General features: G+C 43.5%; 1 protein-coding gene across 2 annotated transcripts; it reads left to right on the top strand.

The window, feature by feature from the left end:
• The first annotated feature begins 4127 nt into the window (after window positions 1-4127).
• amd1 (adenosylmethionine decarboxylase 1) lies at window positions 4128-14691 on the top strand. Of its 2 annotated transcripts, XM_056429941.1 has the most exons (10): window positions 4128-4420; window positions 8284-8370; window positions 8831-8957; window positions 9601-9703; window positions 9868-9909; window positions 11102-11144; window positions 11548-11692; window positions 11777-11869; window positions 11963-12118; window positions 12199-14691. In XM_056429941.1, exons 1-10 carry the CDS (start codon window positions 4308-4310, stop codon window positions 12340-12342), a joined length of 1053 nt encoding a protein of 350 aa, XP_056285916.1. In that variant the 5' UTR covers window positions 4128-4307; the 3' UTR covers window positions 12343-14691. The 2 variants fall into 2 exon arrangements, with proteins under 2 accessions (XP_056285916.1, XP_056285917.1); XM_056429942.1 differs by lacking the exon at window positions 9868-9909.
• Window positions 14692-17114: the final 2423 nt, after the last annotated feature.

Raw genomic sequence — 17114 nt, 5'->3', positions numbered from 1 at the left:
GCTCCCCGTAAAATCAAGAATCACATTTAAAATTCCTCTCCTCACCTACAAAGCCTTGATTGGTGATGCTCCATCATATCTTAAGGAGCTTGTAATACCATATTGCCCCACTAGAGAGCTGCGTTCACTAAATGCGGGGTTACTTGTGGTTCCTAGAGTCTTAAAACATAGGATGGGAGCCAGAGCCTTCAGTTATCAAGCTCCTCTTTTATGGAACCAGCTTCCATCATCAGTCCGGGAGGCAGACACAGTCACCTCATTTAGGAGTAGACTTAAGACTTTCCTCTTCGATAGCGCTTATAGTTAGGGCTGAATCAGGTTTGACCTGTTCCAGCCCTTAGATATGCTGCTATAGGCTTATAAACTGCTGGGGATGTTTTAGGATACACTGGGCACCTGTATCCTCGTCTTTCTCTACTTATGGATACATTTTCATCTCTCCATTGCACATTATTAACTCTGCTTTCTCTTCGGAGTCCTTGTGACTTCACGTTTCATAGGGTCCATTGGACCTGGCTGGGTCTGATGCCATGGCGCTGCTGATGCCCTGCCCACTCTTCCCAGGGTTTTTCCTGCATAGAGAAAATGTGGGCGCGCGCCTAAACCGTTTTCCCGAACGCCTATGACAAATACCGAGCGCCTAAGGCAAAAAAAAGTCTGCGATGGTTAAACAAAAAATAACTGTGTTCATCACGTGCATGTCAGCGAATATGTTCTCAATAGTATGTTTCAAGTAGGCTACAGCCGAACCCTCGTTCTGTTTTGATCAACAGTAATCGAGTTGATAAGCGTGTCTTCTTGTCTGATCAATACGCAACTGTGAGGTGCGCGAATGGACAGAGCGGCCAGCTGCTGATCACTCACTCAACGTTGACCACGTGTTTTACTTTGACCATGCACTGAGCTAGTGTCTCAAAATTGCTACAGAAGGGCCTTTACAAAAAGTCTGTCTGTGACATGTTGAAATGAGAATATATCAGCCATTTTACTGTATTTCCTCTTTAATCTGCCCAGCGTCTTTTAAAGAAGCCCTCTGATGTGCTAATTACACCGTATCCCCGGCACTAAATCCATATTAGCCTTGAGAATGTGATTACCTCACAGCATTAAACAAAGCTCTCTCTATTAAGCCGGAGAAGACTGTCTGTGTTCACCTTTTGACCTCACGTCACGTCTCTATTATCCAATGTTGTAGCGACGAACACAATTAAGACCCCGCATCCAGTATTGTGTGTGTTAGGTAAGATGAGACAGCAAATACACATAACATCATCAGACACACCTGGTGCAGCCTTAATCCCTATCCTTTACCTTATAAAAATTTGAATAACATCGTTAACCCTAACCCCCTAATCCTAACCCAGGTTTATAAAATTGCATTATTACAACTTTATGACTAAATTGAAATTTTAGAACAAGTGATGTGGATGTGGTCATGAAAGGCACCAAAACCAATCTAGGATGTTGGATCAGTACATCACTATTTCAGACTATCACCCTGTTTCTTTCTTTGTTTGACCAGCAGCCCATACCAACTAAGATATATCTTTAAAAGGGAGAAGAAGAAAAATATGAGCATTGCTCATATCACTACTCATTAATTTTCGTACGAAATCCATTTCAAAATAAAGTAAAACGTCACGGTTTTAAGTACTATGAACTGGTATTCTTCCAATTGTACTACTAACACATGGTGACACCGATAGTAGAGCAGATGTGTCCGCCTGCCGCTGGTATTTTACGTTGTATTCACATCACGTCCTTGACGGTGTTAGTGTGTAAACACATACCAAATTTAGAATAGCGAATATATTACATTAAAATTGGAGTCTCGAAGAAAAAAGTTTCTCAGCGCACAGTGTTACAAATGGGGAAAGAGGGTGGCAGCTCGGCTCGCGAAAAGTGGCTGAAATGTCTCTTTCGGGTTGAACGACCATACCAGTGCGTTTAAATACATTGCAAAATAAAAAATAAAGTAACGTTAGCTCCGCTGTTTCACTGTGTTGTTTTGACAAGGGAGAGGGTGGGGGGAGAGGAGGAGGAAAGGGAGGAGGGAGGAAGGGGGAGACCGTTGGCGAGTGAGGGAGTGTGTTACATCAGTGGTCCCCAACCTTTTTTGAGTCACGGACCGGTTCCGTGTCAGAAATAATTTCCACGGACCGGCAATATAAATGACGTAATACATATGACGTCATACAATTATACGAAGGGCATAAAGTGCCAAAACTACAACTCATCATTACGCCGAATTAGTGTGAGCCGTGCGCTTGTTTACCTGCAACGAGCCGCTAATGGAGACGGCGACACAGACGTGTGTTTGGTCCGCTGCTCCTCACCGAGTTCTGGTCGCTGTCATTAGAACACCGGCAGAGTTGTTGTGTGAAATGTCCCTTAAGTCCACCGTCATTTGCATCTCCAGCACATTTTTTTCTTGCTCGGACGGGCTCGATTCACCGGGTGGGTTTGTTTACAAATGGGTTGCAGGTCTATTCTTTTGCAGTCGGGTCTTTTGTGGTTGGAGTACCGCTCAAACTCTTTTAAAAGCCTCTTCCACCCGGTCAACGTCTGAAACATGTAGAATGTTCCGCTGTTCACTCGCCCTGCAGCAGCGACTTTATCGGCCAACTTGAAAACAGTTGTCATTTCCCTGAAGTGACAGAATTCATTGAGCAGGTTGAATCTGTTTGAAGATTCTTTGTCACTGTGCCGCCAGCAGAGGGTTTGGCGCGTGAGACTCGCCTGCAGCGATAAACCCGAACTTTAAGACTCCTGAACGCGGCTCAGACGTACACATGGGTGGATCCGGTCCTTTTTCAAAATAAAATATTTTTCCGACTGATTAAAAAAAAAAAAATTGTAAAACTTTATTTATTCACTTTTTTTCCGCGGCCCGGTTCCAACCTGTGTTACATGAAAACAAAAACAGAAGAGACACACGGGTTATCGCTTTGGGAAGTTCCGCACCTAGCACCCCGGTCAACACACCCGCGGTGTCCGGAGAAAAGGCGCACCGTGCGGTCAGTTTCCTGTCCGGACAACAACGACATTCGCGGTTATCTTACCCGTCTTTGCGCTTAGCTTTATAAACGTGCCCGTAGGTGCCTCGACCCACTTTGCAGCCTTCATAATCGAACAGATCATCCACCTTCTCTCTCGGCCGCCAGCTTTGTTTTAAAGTCGTAGTCCATTTCAGCCCATAAATACGTCTTAATTTACAATAAAATAAAATAGTAATTATTACATTGCATTAATTAAATAATCTGGTCGTTTTATTCCCCCACCATTTCCTTGTTTGGGATTTTGGTCTGCTCCTCTTAATGTTTACTGGCTGGTTGACGTCTCTAATTGGCGCGCGGGGCTCGCCGGGAAGTGTCGTTCTTTTATATATATATATATATATATATATATATATAAACCATTTACTTAATGTAATAATTATGTATGTATTGTGATTATGAATGCCAATTTCCAAAGCAAGTTCCAACACAACTGTATTATTTTAACTTTTGGTATTACTTGTGGACGTGTGCAGTTATAATGGACGATATAATACTGTTACAATACACATTATCCAAAATGCTATAGGCTCATATTATAACCGTTAAGTCTGTTCTGAGCGGTATATATTATATTATCATGCGACGCTACGTGGCAGTCATAGAGTACTCAGACATGTCATTTATATGAACACAAGCAACGTACATGTCTGATAATTACATGTTTACATAAAAATATGCCCAAGCATATTGGAGCTCAAATTATAGCACTATATTCATGCGATAAATAGGTGAAATAGTCCCACGTTTTAAAATAGTCTTATATGAACATTGCTAACTGTTGTGCGAATATAATTTATTTTATTAAATGTCATTTGGTCTACTTTATATGTGTGCAGAAAACCATTGCAAACTGAGTGCAGGCTGTAAAGAAAATAAATAGAACGTCACGTGAGGAAACCCCTGTTTCTACAATGAGTGACAGGGCTCAAAACCAATTGCGTATCACAAACCAGAGTCCTACAACCTGGTTGGCCCAACCAGGGACAACCGAGACTGACGTAAGGGCGACTACCATATAAATTCACCGCGCCATCTCCATTCAATGCTTACACAGTATGGCCGGCGATATTAGCTAGCACTCGCTAACGGTATTCTCTGCTAAAGGGAAGACGGTAACACAAGAAAATCAACACCTGGATTGCTTAAAGGACTGTACCTCAATAAATTATAACCGATCGAAGAAGGATTAATCAAGTTGTAAACATTACAACCGAAGTTTAATCATTTTTGTTGGGTGTCTGTTGTCTCATGATGGAAGATAATGGTGCACATTTCTTCGAGGGGACCGAGAAGCTGTTGGAGGTGTGGTTCTCTCGGCAGGATGAAACCAAAGGAACCGGGGACCTCCGTACCATCCCGAGGTTCGTGTTCTTTGAACGTCTCTCAAAGTGTCGCGTCAGTCCTCAGCAGCAGCAGCAGCAGCAGCAGCAGAAGTAGCATATGGATGGCTGAAACGCCGGCCACATGCGTAGCTTTATTCCCGCAATTCATTCGTGACATGGAACAAGTTTCACACGACAACATGATTTTGTTTTTTCATCCGGAAATCTATTTTATGTAGTCATGAGCTCATACTCTGTTAGCTAGCCAGCTAGTTAGCTATAGTCCATTCCTAGCTAGCAAGCCACATTTTTGACACCAGCGCCTGCTATCAGGGAGCTAGCTAACACAGGCACTCGAAAATGGCCACCTCCCCCTTTACCAAGCTGAGTCATTAATTCTCCAGCTAATGAAACAATGTTATATGGCAGTTATACACGTCTGGCACGCTTTCTCGGCCGTTATGGTGAGCGACAGCGCAACGATAAACTGTTTAATAGCCGCCGTAACCGTAAGTTGGCGCCCTGTTTATAGCTCGCGGTTAACGCGAGCTAGCTGGCTAGCTGGCTACTTCCAGGGAGAAAACATACACACGTCCAGCCGTCGACTGCTGGCTTCTCATTCGCACGACTGTATAACATCAACGCGCCTCCCGTCATTAGCCTTATTTGTCAACTAACTTTGGAGCCACAATGAGACGGGCTGGATCCTTTTTAATGAAAATAAAAAAGTGCATCTATTAATCTCCCCTGTCGGTGTGCAAGCGTTTTATTGCGCCGCATTGGTGTTGGGACACTGTTTGACGAACCAATACGACATCGTTATATTAACGTGCAACAAATCTATACGACGCACCTAAGATGTTGTGTTTTTTTTAACTTGTTTCCCCCTTCTAAATAAATGGAGAGGTTATATTTGTCTGCGTCATTCAACGGCGGGGGGGGCTCGCTTAAGATGTCACGCATGTGGTCGCCAGTCGTCACCGCGTGTTGCTTCGGCGTGCGGCGACACGAGCCACATCGACGGGTCACTCGTACAAGTCACAGATCGCGAAAAGACAATTTAGTTAGTTTGTTGTTCAACGAGAAGGCACATGTGTTGCATCTAAATATTGCGAATAAATGTACACGATCGCTATTAACGCAGAGGGTGAGCTTATTTTGGGGGGAGGCTTAGATCACATGGCTCTACTTTTCTAATTATTATTATTTTTTAACATCCACTGGCATGGCGGCCACAATACCTGCTGTTTTAGAGTTCGGCCGCTATCGCATGAAGGAACTCTCCCCCATTCGTTCTGCTCACGTTCCCAGCCATGTAGGCGCTCTCCTCCCAGTCTCTGTGATTGGTTAGACGGGTCTCCTACTGTGATTTGTTCAGAGGCACTTGGCTGCGTTCACGTCCGGCCTGGGCGATCAGATATTCAGAGAGATGTTAAAAGCCTGTCGAGACACACTTTTTGTATTACTGTGCCAAAGTAAGACCATGGTCAGGTGGCTTTCAATCACGGAGGCGGTCATGTGCCAACTGAGGGTAGTTGTGGATCCTTCAGTGCGAGTAGAGCAACTGGAGGTGTGTTACTGGGATCGGCTGTATTGCGGTTGAAGCATCCAAGTTACATGTTTTCCCCTTCTTTTGATGACAACCGCTTGACCGTACCTGTCACAGCGCTGGCTGTATTATTAAGCAGAATGGCCTCTGGCAAGGTTCAAGACTGAAACGGGTAACTTTTGTGGCCATTAGCCAGATCATCAGAGGACGTGGGTTTTAGGAAAGTGGGTGACCATTCGAGTGAAAGAGGCCCAGCAATAATTTACAGCCAGAGGGCAGATTAACAGCGCAAGAGGGACACTTTCGAGTGGATCAGGCTCTCGCTGGATGTCTGCCAATGTCCAAATAAGACCACAAGGGCACCCAATTCACAAATGTGGATCTTGCTCACGCTACCAACATCGTCCAACCCTCGGAGGGGGGGGGGGGGGGGGGTTATTACTACTGAAGGCTAGTTCATGTTCATGTTGGGTCTACATACTTCAGAATGTGCATGTCTCTGGTCCCCCTCGGCTCTGCAGCTAAATGTTAAATCATGACATATTGCATGTTTATCTAAAGAGACTTGGAGTTGTGCCACCAGTCCTCTCTCTTCCACGAATCCGTCATCTTGTTGCTCTGTGTGTCTGAAACATGGATGAAAACACTCCGGTGCTCTTTTTCTCAGGAGAATCTGATCCTTCAGAATGACCAGAAATAGCCTGTGGTGTGCATTTCACACTGAAAAGGGATCTGACCCCTGTCTCCGGTAATGTCGGCCCTCTGCTATGATCCAGCTCGTTGCAACAGCTCTGATGTCATCAAGGAGTAAACGCATTTGGATCAAACAGGACATGTCATACCTGTGTGAGGGGTTCATCCTCGTTTGTAGATAGCCAGTTAACTCATTTCATAATGGCACTAAGGCCTAGAAAAATGGTAATTAACAAAGAAGTCATTGAGCACCTGGTTTAAGCTCTACTTTTTTCTACTGGTTAAACCACATTGTGACCAGAGTCTTGAGGTGTCTATAAGGCGTTCCGTCTCGTGCAGTATTGTTTGATCCTGCTTTAAACTAATTTTTGCTTAAGTTGGAAAAGGAGAGACTTGACAGCCAGGGTTGCCATTGGCAACCCGTACTTGGCCGTTTGTTGCAATTGGTAGCAGGGGACACCTTTTTAACATCAGAAGGGACAGCTTTCGGCAAAACGTGAACCTCAAATAGAATGTAATATTTGTTTTATTGGTTGAATTGGTGATATTTAAGTCTTGTCGTTGACAGTTGGAACCAGTCAACGCTGCCAAGTGCATTGGTGTGTTTGCATCCTACGCAGACGTTCATATTTTAGAGACAAGGAAGCAAATTTAGTTGTTTGACTAAGTCCTGACTGACCTGCCAAAATCGGGAACAAATGAGCAAATTGATTTAAAAGAATCAGATGAAATGGAAATGGGGAAGCGGAGTGTCCTGGCATCTTTTAAGCTGGGCGAAAAATTATCTTGCAAGCTACAAAAAATTGGGAACCGTACTTTTAGTTCTGGCAAACAAAAGCTGATGTCCTTTTTAAAAAGATTATGTTGAGCCCTGTAAAATACAATTCACTTACTAATCTCTCGATGGAGGCCACGGACCATAAGTTGGTGTAGGACTATAAAGTAATCTTGTTTGCTTTTAGCCAGCTGTATAAAGGGTGGTGCAATTTAGATCTGGTTGCTCATCACATTCAGTAATTTTATACAAATGTCTAGAGATCAGCGCAGGTAATAGGGGGATGTATCAAGGGTCCCCAGCCAGTCTGGGGAGCCGTTGGTTAATAAGTCGCTAGCTTCAAGTCCTCTTCAATAGAGTATTATCGATGTAATGAGAACGTGACGCAGCTAAATTTGCACTGCAGCTGTCTTTTGATTGGTGGTTGGTTGCAGAGGGGAGGGGGGGCAGCCCTGCTATCGTTGTCAAGGAGAGTGCTGAGTGTTGTCTGTTTTTGTTATCAGTGGTTGATGCATCAATTAAAGAGTTGACATTTTGCTTTATTAGAATGTATGTTGTTTTCATGGATGTAGCTAAACTCATGTTTACTGAGGTATCAAGTGGGAAGCATTAATTTTCTCAGATGGCAATACAATCAGACTTCTCTTTTCCACCAGAGGAGTCTCCCCTAATGCAGGTTTAAGGGCTTTCCGCATTGGTGTCACTTTTTAGAAACTGAAGGTTGCCTCCTCGGTCAGAACGACTGCTCCCTCGGTCAGAACGACTGCTCTATCTTTACAGTTTGGGGGGGGGGGGGAATTTACATGTATGTGTATATACCAGCCAAAATCCAGTAAATTGATGTCAAAGTGCTAACATTTAATCTCTCTCTCTCTCTCTCTCTAGGTTTGAGTGGGACAAACTTTTGGAGAATGTGCATTGTTTGATCATAAGTGTGACAAAGTCTGACAAGCAGGAAGCTTATATACTCAGGTGAGTGCCGGGTCTTTTTTTACACGCAGTACGTCTCGTGTGTTTACAAGGCAGGCAGGCAGGATTAGACATCGGTCACTTGTAAACTGCTTTCTTTCGACTGCACTGTCTCGGGTGATGAGGCAATGACAGACAGACAGACAGACAGACCAGACACACGCACACACGACATGCTGAAATTCATACAGCCTTTGTTGTATGAATTGTATCCATGGAGGGATGTACCAATTGTACAATTTAATGTTATTGGTTTTTTTTTTTTCATATTGGAAAGAATAATAATTTAAAAAAGTATTATCCATTCAAATGCTATTTTTCAAATATTTGGTCCAACTGACATCTATATTTACAGGTAATTGCTCAATGTACCTAAAAGGAAGGTAGAGTGGAATAATTTGTGTACATTACACAATGAGTACAGATGTTGAACACCTCTGTTGTGCTTCTTTTGCTTCCACAGTGAGAGTAGCATGTTTGTCTCCAAGAGACGTTTCATTTTGAAAACATGCGGAACCACCCTCTTACTGCAAGCACTGGTGCCTCTGCTGGAACTCGCCAGGGAGTACTGCGGTTTCGATGCCATCGAGGTATACGCCCCTTTTCAGTAACTGTGAAAACGGCTCTTCATTCAGAGCCTGAAATGTCTGTCTTCTTATTACCTTCGCATTGAAAATGCGGAAGGTTATGTTTTGATCGGCGTGTATTTATTTATTTATTTGTATGCGTGTTATTCGCAAAACTCAAAGTATTCAACCGAATCGCATGAAATTTGGTGGGATGATTGGTTATTATCCGGGGACCATTTGATTAGATTTTGGGATCGATCGGGTCAAAGGTCAAGGTCAAAGGTCATGAACAGGTCAAAATCTTCTTGAATCGCATGAAATTTGGTGGGATGATTGGTTATTATCCGGGGACCATTTGATTAGATTTTGGGATCAATCGGGTCAAAGGTCAAGGTCATGGAAAGGTCAACATCTTTTTTTTTACCATAGCACGATACATTTTTGTCCAATTGGCATGCAACTAATGCCCAAATGTTCATAATTCAATTCCCAATCTTGTGATATGCGAAGGTATGCGCTCTACCGAGTGCCCATTCTAGTTTACTTGCTGTGTTTCTAAACTTCTGCTTTTGAGAGCTGCACTGGGGCAAATTTGTATCAACTGTAATATTAAATTGTATTATTAACTGATGCCTGCAGCTGTTCTCTTTTCTTTTTTGTGCAGAATTTCTTCTACTCCCGCAAGAACTTTATGAAGCCAACCCATCAGGAGTTCCCTCATAGAAACTTCCAGGAGGAAGTAGACTTTCTCAGCCAGATTTTCCCAAGTACGCAACATTGTAGAACCTTAACACCACCCTCTTAAGTCTGCCCCATTTTCCCCTCCTGAAAAATGCTTTAAAAATGCATTTGATAGAGACCAAAATGGTACAGCGCTTCTAGCCCGGTTGCATTTTTCTTTCTCTCTCTTTCTCCCCACCCCTCCCCGAAGAATGTTCCACCAATCCCGTCTTTCCGTGCTGTGATTGGTTAGGTATGTCTTCATCCACACACTCTGGTTACCATATAGGGAAGCACATTGCTACCGCTAAATGAGTGGCAACTTAGTTTTTTATGTAACCGCTGTAGCGTCACAGTATTTTGGAACTAGCCAGCTAACTAGGCAGCTGCGAAAGACTCAAATTGAACAACCATATGCTTCATCCACATGCTCATGTCACAGCGTATGAAATCCAATTGCTACCGACAAATAATCTGCCCAATCACAGCGCAGTAGTACTAGCCAATTGCAGCAAAGTAGGGCGTGACCAGGCATTTAGGCGATTCAATTCCTTTTTATACAGTTTATGGAACCCAGTGTTTCCCCTAGGTTTACAGCTTCAGGGGGGCGGGACTAGTGCCGCTGCTAGCCATGTTGGTCCTTTAAGCTTAACTCCTTCACGATGCCCCCCCCCCTCAGATAGGAAAGGGACCTACAGCGAGCGGCGTCGCCGGGGGTGGGGGGGGGGGGGCGGTGGTGCGGTGGTGCTCACCTGTATGCGTGCACGTGTCTGCACACACGCCGACATCGGAGCTCTGCGGAGACAGAGAGCCGAGAAGTGTTAACGACATGCTGTTGTGTAGATACGATCAATAACAGCCGTTTAATAAAAGAACAAAGACGTCTTTAAGAAAAGGGACCTTAAATTATTTCTGCTGTAATCTGGCGCTATAGAGAAAATTACAGGGTGGCGGGGCGGGCGGAGATTTCAGGGGGGCGGGACGCCACCCTGATAGAATGGTTGGGGAAACACTGGAACCTGTAAATAAATTGCATAATTTTGTTGCTGTTATCAATTATTAAATCTTTTCTTGAAATACTGTATCCCTATTATTAAAGTTAGACGACTGGTACAGTCAGTGAGGCATTTGATTATCTTAACTGCATATTACTTCTTTGGTGAAATAAATCCATATTGTACTGCTGTGCCGAGACTCGCGCACTGATTTAGGAACCCATAAGAACAATCTAAATAAAAATACTCTTCCCGTTGCTTTGCCATTGGTTCTCCATCCCCGACCCAAGCCCTTTGCATATCTATTGTGTTGTAAAATGGGAAGGCTGAAGAAGTTGCCCTGTTGCACAGAAATCCAATAGAAGCTGCATGCCTACGTATTTCAGTGGTGTACGGCCACCATGAGACCAGCTGCTGTAAATCAAACCTTTTTGTTTTTCCTTCCTCCAGATGGTGCAGCCTACTGTATGGGACGTTTGAACTCTGACTGCTGGTAAGCTCCACACTATTTGAAACTTCATGTATGTATAACATATATCCTGGATGGACTGGCGGCCTGTCCAGGGTGTCCCCTGCCTTCGCCCTATGTCAGCTGGGATCGGCTCCAGCGACCCTAATGAGGATGAAGCGGTATTGATAATGGATGGATGGATGGATGTATAACACTGTGTTGCTAACATTAGTGGATGTTTTGGAAGCGGAAATACTTTTTCGAAGGAATTGTCTCTCTTCTCTCAGAGTAAAACCAATAATAAATATTAGAAAAGGAAAAAAGGGCATTTACGCACTTGAACCATTATTTGAATGTTTTTGATTATAACACACCAGGAACACCGCTGGGTGATATAGAAGCCTGTCCTTAAGTGAATAAACTTTTCGCTGTCTGCCACCCGCAGGTACCTGTTTACCCTGGACTTACCGGAGTACTGGGAGAACAAGCATGCGGATCAGACGCTGGAAGTTCTGATGAGCGACCTCGATCCAGCCATTATGGACCAGTTCTATATGAAAGATGGTGTTTCTGCAAGTGATGTCACTCGTGTAAGTAGATTATTGGTGTCACAAATGAGCCCGTCTGGAGTTGTGGCGAAATCCTGTTTTTTAAACATACTTCTCTTGTTTCAGATGAGTGGAATTCGTGACCTGATACCAGGTTCTGTGATCGATGCCACAATGTTCAACCCTTGTGGATACTCAATGAATGGAATGAAGACCGACGTGAGTTGCCTCTGTGCCTTTTGTTGGATTTGCGCCAAACTGCCGCAAGCGTCTCTGTAACGTGGCGCTCTCTGCTTGTGTCGTCGCCTTCAGGGAACTTACTGGACCATCCACATCACCCCGGAGCCGGAGTTCTCCTACGTCAGCTTCGAAACCAACCTCTCCCAGACGTCGTACGACGACCTGGTCAGCAAGGTGGTGGATGTGTTTAAGCCAGGAAAGTTCGTGACCACGCTTTTTGTCAATCAGGTATGTATTTTTTTAAGTACACCTTTTGATTCCATTGATGGATTTTGGAATTGAAGTCGTTTCGTCTTTTGCTCCCGCAGAGCTCCAAATGTCGCAGTGTCTTTTCTCCCGCCCAGAAGGTGGAGGGCTACAAGCGCCTCGACCGCCAGCTGGCTCAATTTAACGAGTACAATTTTGTCTTCACAAGCTACGCAAAAAGCCGCCAACAGATCCAGCAGAGTTGAGGGTCAAGGATGAAGAAGAGGCGTAAAAAGAAAGGCGGAAGCTCAGGGCCGCTCCTCCCCTGCAGCCGGCTTCTCACCCCAGTAGAGAGCTTGTCATCATCCTCTTCCTCCTCCTCCCTCTTCTTCCGCCCCGGCTTTGCCTCAAGTTTGAATTGTTTGCATTGTTGTACCCGTTACTTAGACCTCTTGCATGAAAGCTCTTCTCCCCGTTTCGATATTCTAGCTCACCTTTGCCGTGATTTTGAGGCGCATGTAGAGGAATTGAACACGCTCCGTTTGCGGCCGCCCGCCTGCTTCCAGCGCGGCCGCCCCTTCCTGCAGGTGTCCCCCCTCATCCTCCACAGACAAGGCTTCCGCCCACACTAGGCCAGGGCCCCTGCCATGCTCAGATCGGTCCACTCAGCTCATCCGTCGTGTGTCCCGTCCCCGCCAAAAAAAGTGTCAAAATTCGACCAAACATACCTGATTCGCTCATGTATTTATTTGTGAACAACGAATCAGTTTTTTTGAGTGCACTTTAACAAACCTGTTTGCTCACGGTACGAAAAAAGACAGAAGGCTGTCCTATTATTTTATTTCTCGCTGTCTAAATGAATGTATAAGTCATGGTAAGCTTTTGGCCGTTCCAATTGTCGTCGCTTTGTTGGTCCACACTTGAGTTCCTTTCTCCGATTGCCATACTTGCTGTTTAATGTTGCACATGTTGGATAAAAGGTTCTCAGCCCATTGGTCGATTTTCAAGGGCACTAATAGGTAGAAAACAATTTAAGAAAAATACATTCTGCTTTGCTGGGCTTTAGTTTTAATGACAACTCTCACCAGCATTCACTTATTTGTACTCTACTTAGAAACAGACAATCAATCATGTAGTCCGTGTGCTCGCCCCAATAGACAGGCTTTAAATGCCTGGAAAATGTTTGTGTATAAATCATTGAAGACATGCGCTGTTCCACCCTGCATCTATAGGAAGCCTCTGGGCCTTAGCCCCCCCCCCCCCTCCCTCACCTCCAGTGATTATCAGCACTATCGTTTTCACATGAAGTGGTTAAAACATTCAAACTGAATGTAGCAACCTCCCCAACCCCCATCTTTTGAATGTACACATCCCTAGATAAAAGCCTGGACTGGGTTTGAGCTGAATGTACCACTCCAGTAGAGCGCCTGCCTCAATTTCTCTTTCTGCCCCCCACACCATACAGAAAACTACATTCTCAATAGGCCGGTCTGAGCATGCAAGGGTGATCCCGGATCATTCCGTATGCGCGTGTGCTCGATGAATTTTTGTCACCAGCTTAACCGGTATCTTGTTGTGTTTTTTTTTTTTTTTTGTGTGAAAACTCATGCCGTTTAGTTCCAAAACAGTTTCTTCCCATAACTAACTTATTAATCGTACTTCACGTTGCAGACTAATTACTGAGGGAAGATCCGGGTATCTTTTGGCGCTCCGGTCCGCCCTCCCCGCCTGGCGTCCGGCTTCCGAGTGGCTTTCACGACGCTTCTCCTGCCAGAGAATGTGCTTTTGAACCTCGAGCCGGACGACACGGTGGCCGTTGACCTACGCTTGGTTGTTTTTAAGGCGCCTGCCTACGGTTGCATCAGCATCCTCCCGCGAGGCACTCCAGTGAGGCACTCCAGTTGGACCAGGTGGTGTAATCGGAAGAGTCTTGGTTCTTGCTCCTGGCAGCCAGTCTTCGGTCTTACATGAGCAGCTGTCTAATGACTTGAGGTCATCTGCCATGACTGTTATCCGCTCCTTTTTCTTTATTTCTTTATTTTTAAGTCACACATTGGTAAAACTAATCAGAATTACGCAAAGCGTTTTAAAGCTAGCTCTTATTGGATAGAAGTACATTTTAGCCTTGTTAGTGTGGATCATTATGCTATTTTATTTTTTTATACAGTGAACTCAAAATGCATTTTTTTTGCAGTTGAATGGTAATAGAATTTTATACAAAAAATATATATTTTGTATATTTTGCTGCGGACCAATCTTTTCTCCCCCCCCCTTTTTTTTCTTTAGTCATCGTGAAACCAGTTTGTTCTGAAGTCACGGGATGATCTTTTTCAAAGCTGAATCCTTCATGTTTCTGTTAAATTCTTTCGTTTGTGTTCATTTTCACTCTCCTTTCCTCTGCCAATCTTCTCTCCAGAGGAAGGGAGACTGAAAGCCCCCCCCCCCCACCCCACCCTCCTGGTAACAGAAGGGGGTGCATTTGCAGGATGTACTGAAGGAGAAACTTTGCTGTTCTAATTCTTTCTTTTGCCGTTCTTTGAATGGTCAAGATGTGCTAAATATATCTGTGCTACGAGCTTGATGCTTCAATAAAAGAAAGATGCTTATCTGTGCAACTTTCCATGTTCTTTATTGAAAAGCGAAGATCAACCTTTTGAGGGGGAAAGAAGTTCTGCATGCATGTTGAATAATATGAAGGTAGTATAAATAACAAGATCATGCCAATTTATTTCCTCTTAAGGGGAGACCTGAGAGGGGAAGTGTTGATAAACATGGTATACTACATTTTCCACAAGGCTGCGGTAGAGACAGTGTAGATGTTGACTAAACTGTCAACATTGTGTCGATTCTACACAAGTTTAGTGCCTATATAAAGGAGTGGACTCCTCACTTAAACATTGATTTTAGAGTTGTCATTGGTTAAATAATTACAAAGTAGCAGTTGCAGCTGTCAAATAAATGTAAAAAATTGAGTCAACATTTGCTCCTGAAATGTGGTGGGAAAAAATGTACAGTTCTTGAACGCATGTCAGTTCCTTTCCATCACTATCAAGACTTCCTGTACCAAATGACCGCAAGATCAGCACACCTGGGGCTGGTATTTCAAAATGATCCACCAGGATTCCTCCTGGATTGGATTAAATCCTGATCAGATCCCAAAAACGGGTGTTTCAAAGCAAATCTGATCCTGCAGATTCGGATTTGGTAATCCAATCCTGCCTTTTATCCGGATTAAACACTGCTGTTGAGGATTTCAAAACTTTGGTGGGAAATCTGGATCAGTTTGATCCTAAAAATCAGGATTACCCTGGATTTGAGGGAGATTACATGAAAAGGTTGGACCAGCCGAAGTGTAACTGCTCCCAAAGTTCATTGTTTGATACAGATATAGCTAGACTGCTGTTTGATCAATGTTTATTTTCTTTGCACGTTCCTTTCTTTTTCAGAAAACACTGAAAATTTGAAGTTAAAAAAATAAAACAACGTATTCGTTGAAAATCAGTCAAATGTATTTATTAACATGCATTCAGCACACACACTTAATGTTCATAGCCAAAGCTTAAACGGGTATTGCATTTGGAGCAGCTCTGTGTTAACTGGTTGTCTTCTCTTTCCACAAACGTCTATAAAGAAAACGCATATTAAGGTTTTATCTCTCTGTTTCCTAAAAATGCAATTTAATTGAGTTTATTTTGTGTAGTCCATTATGACAAATTACACATTTGCCTCAGAGGGCTTTACAAACTGCATATATAGACATCCCTGTCCGAGGACCTCACATCGGAGATATGTACAACACATTTTAAAATCTACACACAATGGATTGCGAGTAAATGCATTAAAATGTGGACCGCGACATACAGACGCTAGCCTCTTTACTAGCTTATTAGCTCCTGAACACAGAAGTCAATGGAGCAGCGTTAGCTCGCGTTAGCGCAAACTCGGCTTTATTTGACTTCGCCGAGCTATTCTTTCAACTTTGTGCGGATTTACGTAATTTGTTAACTCAATATAGTGATTGCCTTTCATCTCGTTTTAGGACGCATCAACACTGACCAATATTATACTTAGATTTAGAGACAACAGTAGTGCCAGCTTCTCCTTTTTTCCGTAAAATGTTCGCTCCGTTTCCGGTTTCCTGTCTGATCCAGGGGGCGGGGACGGATTTGGAAATCCCAATCTGCCGGTATCAGGATCACTCTGATCCAATCCCCCAAAGTGTTGAAATACCGGGATGGATCAGGTTGATCCGTGGCTGAGGAAAGGGGGATTTGGTTATCCGGATCATTCTGATCTGGATTACAAGTTTTGAAATACCGGGCGGATCAGAGTGATCCTGATACCGGCAGATTGGGATATTGAATATGGTTTATCTAAATGTACATGCAGAGATATAGCCATACGGCTAAACACAGGCAACAACGCCGAACAATCACTACTATAAACTATGTGAGACATGTTAGAGATGTGAGAGGAGCTTTGCTCTCCATGTTTCACTCTGATACAATAACTCATGGAGTCAGCTCCTCAAAACATGTTCACACACAACACAGAGCTCCATCCTTCTGGAGACCAAAGTACTACATGATGATGATGTGATGTAGTCAGAGGACTAAGACAGCAGAGTCACAACAGAACAGGTTACATGTTGATGATGATTTAGTTCATTTCGATCAGCAAAATATACAACAATCATAATTCAACAAAAGAAGAAAGTGGCTGACCGAAAGGGTCGAGGCTGAAGCTAACGAGCTTATAAGTGCCCTAACCTATGATTTCTCGAAAAAACTTATTTCAAAGAATCATATATATATATATATATATATATACACACACATATATTCGTTACATATACATACACATACATACATATACACACACATATATACATATACACACACATACATAAATACACACACATACATACACATGAACACACACTATACCTACACACACATACATATAAACATATAACAAACAAAAAAACAAAAAACTTGTCCCCATTAACCGTTGATGTAATGATGATGTAGTAATGAAG

The sequence above is a fragment of the Pseudoliparis swirei genome, chromosome 13 (genome assembly GCF_029220125.1).
Source record: "Pseudoliparis swirei isolate HS2019 ecotype Mariana Trench chromosome 13, NWPU_hadal_v1, whole genome shotgun sequence".
Classification (NCBI taxonomy): Eukaryota; Metazoa; Chordata; class Actinopteri; order Perciformes; family Liparidae; genus Pseudoliparis; species Pseudoliparis swirei.
This window is presented reverse-complemented; position numbering and strand designations above follow the sequence as displayed.

Bases quoted from the DNA above. Each gene is read 5' to 3' on its own strand.
- amd1 (XM_056429941.1), top strand. From the start codon at position 4,308: ATGATGGAAGATAATGGTGCACATTTCTTCGAGGGGACCGAGAAGCTG. The intron at 9,704-9,867 runs GTACGCAACATT...CCCTCCCCGAAG, and splicing joins TCTCAGCCAGATTTTCCCAA to AATGTTCCACCAATCCCGTC. The intron at 11,870-11,962 runs GTGAGTTGCCTC...CGTCGCCTTCAG, and splicing joins TGAATGGAATGAAGACCGAC to GGAACTTACTGGACCATCCA.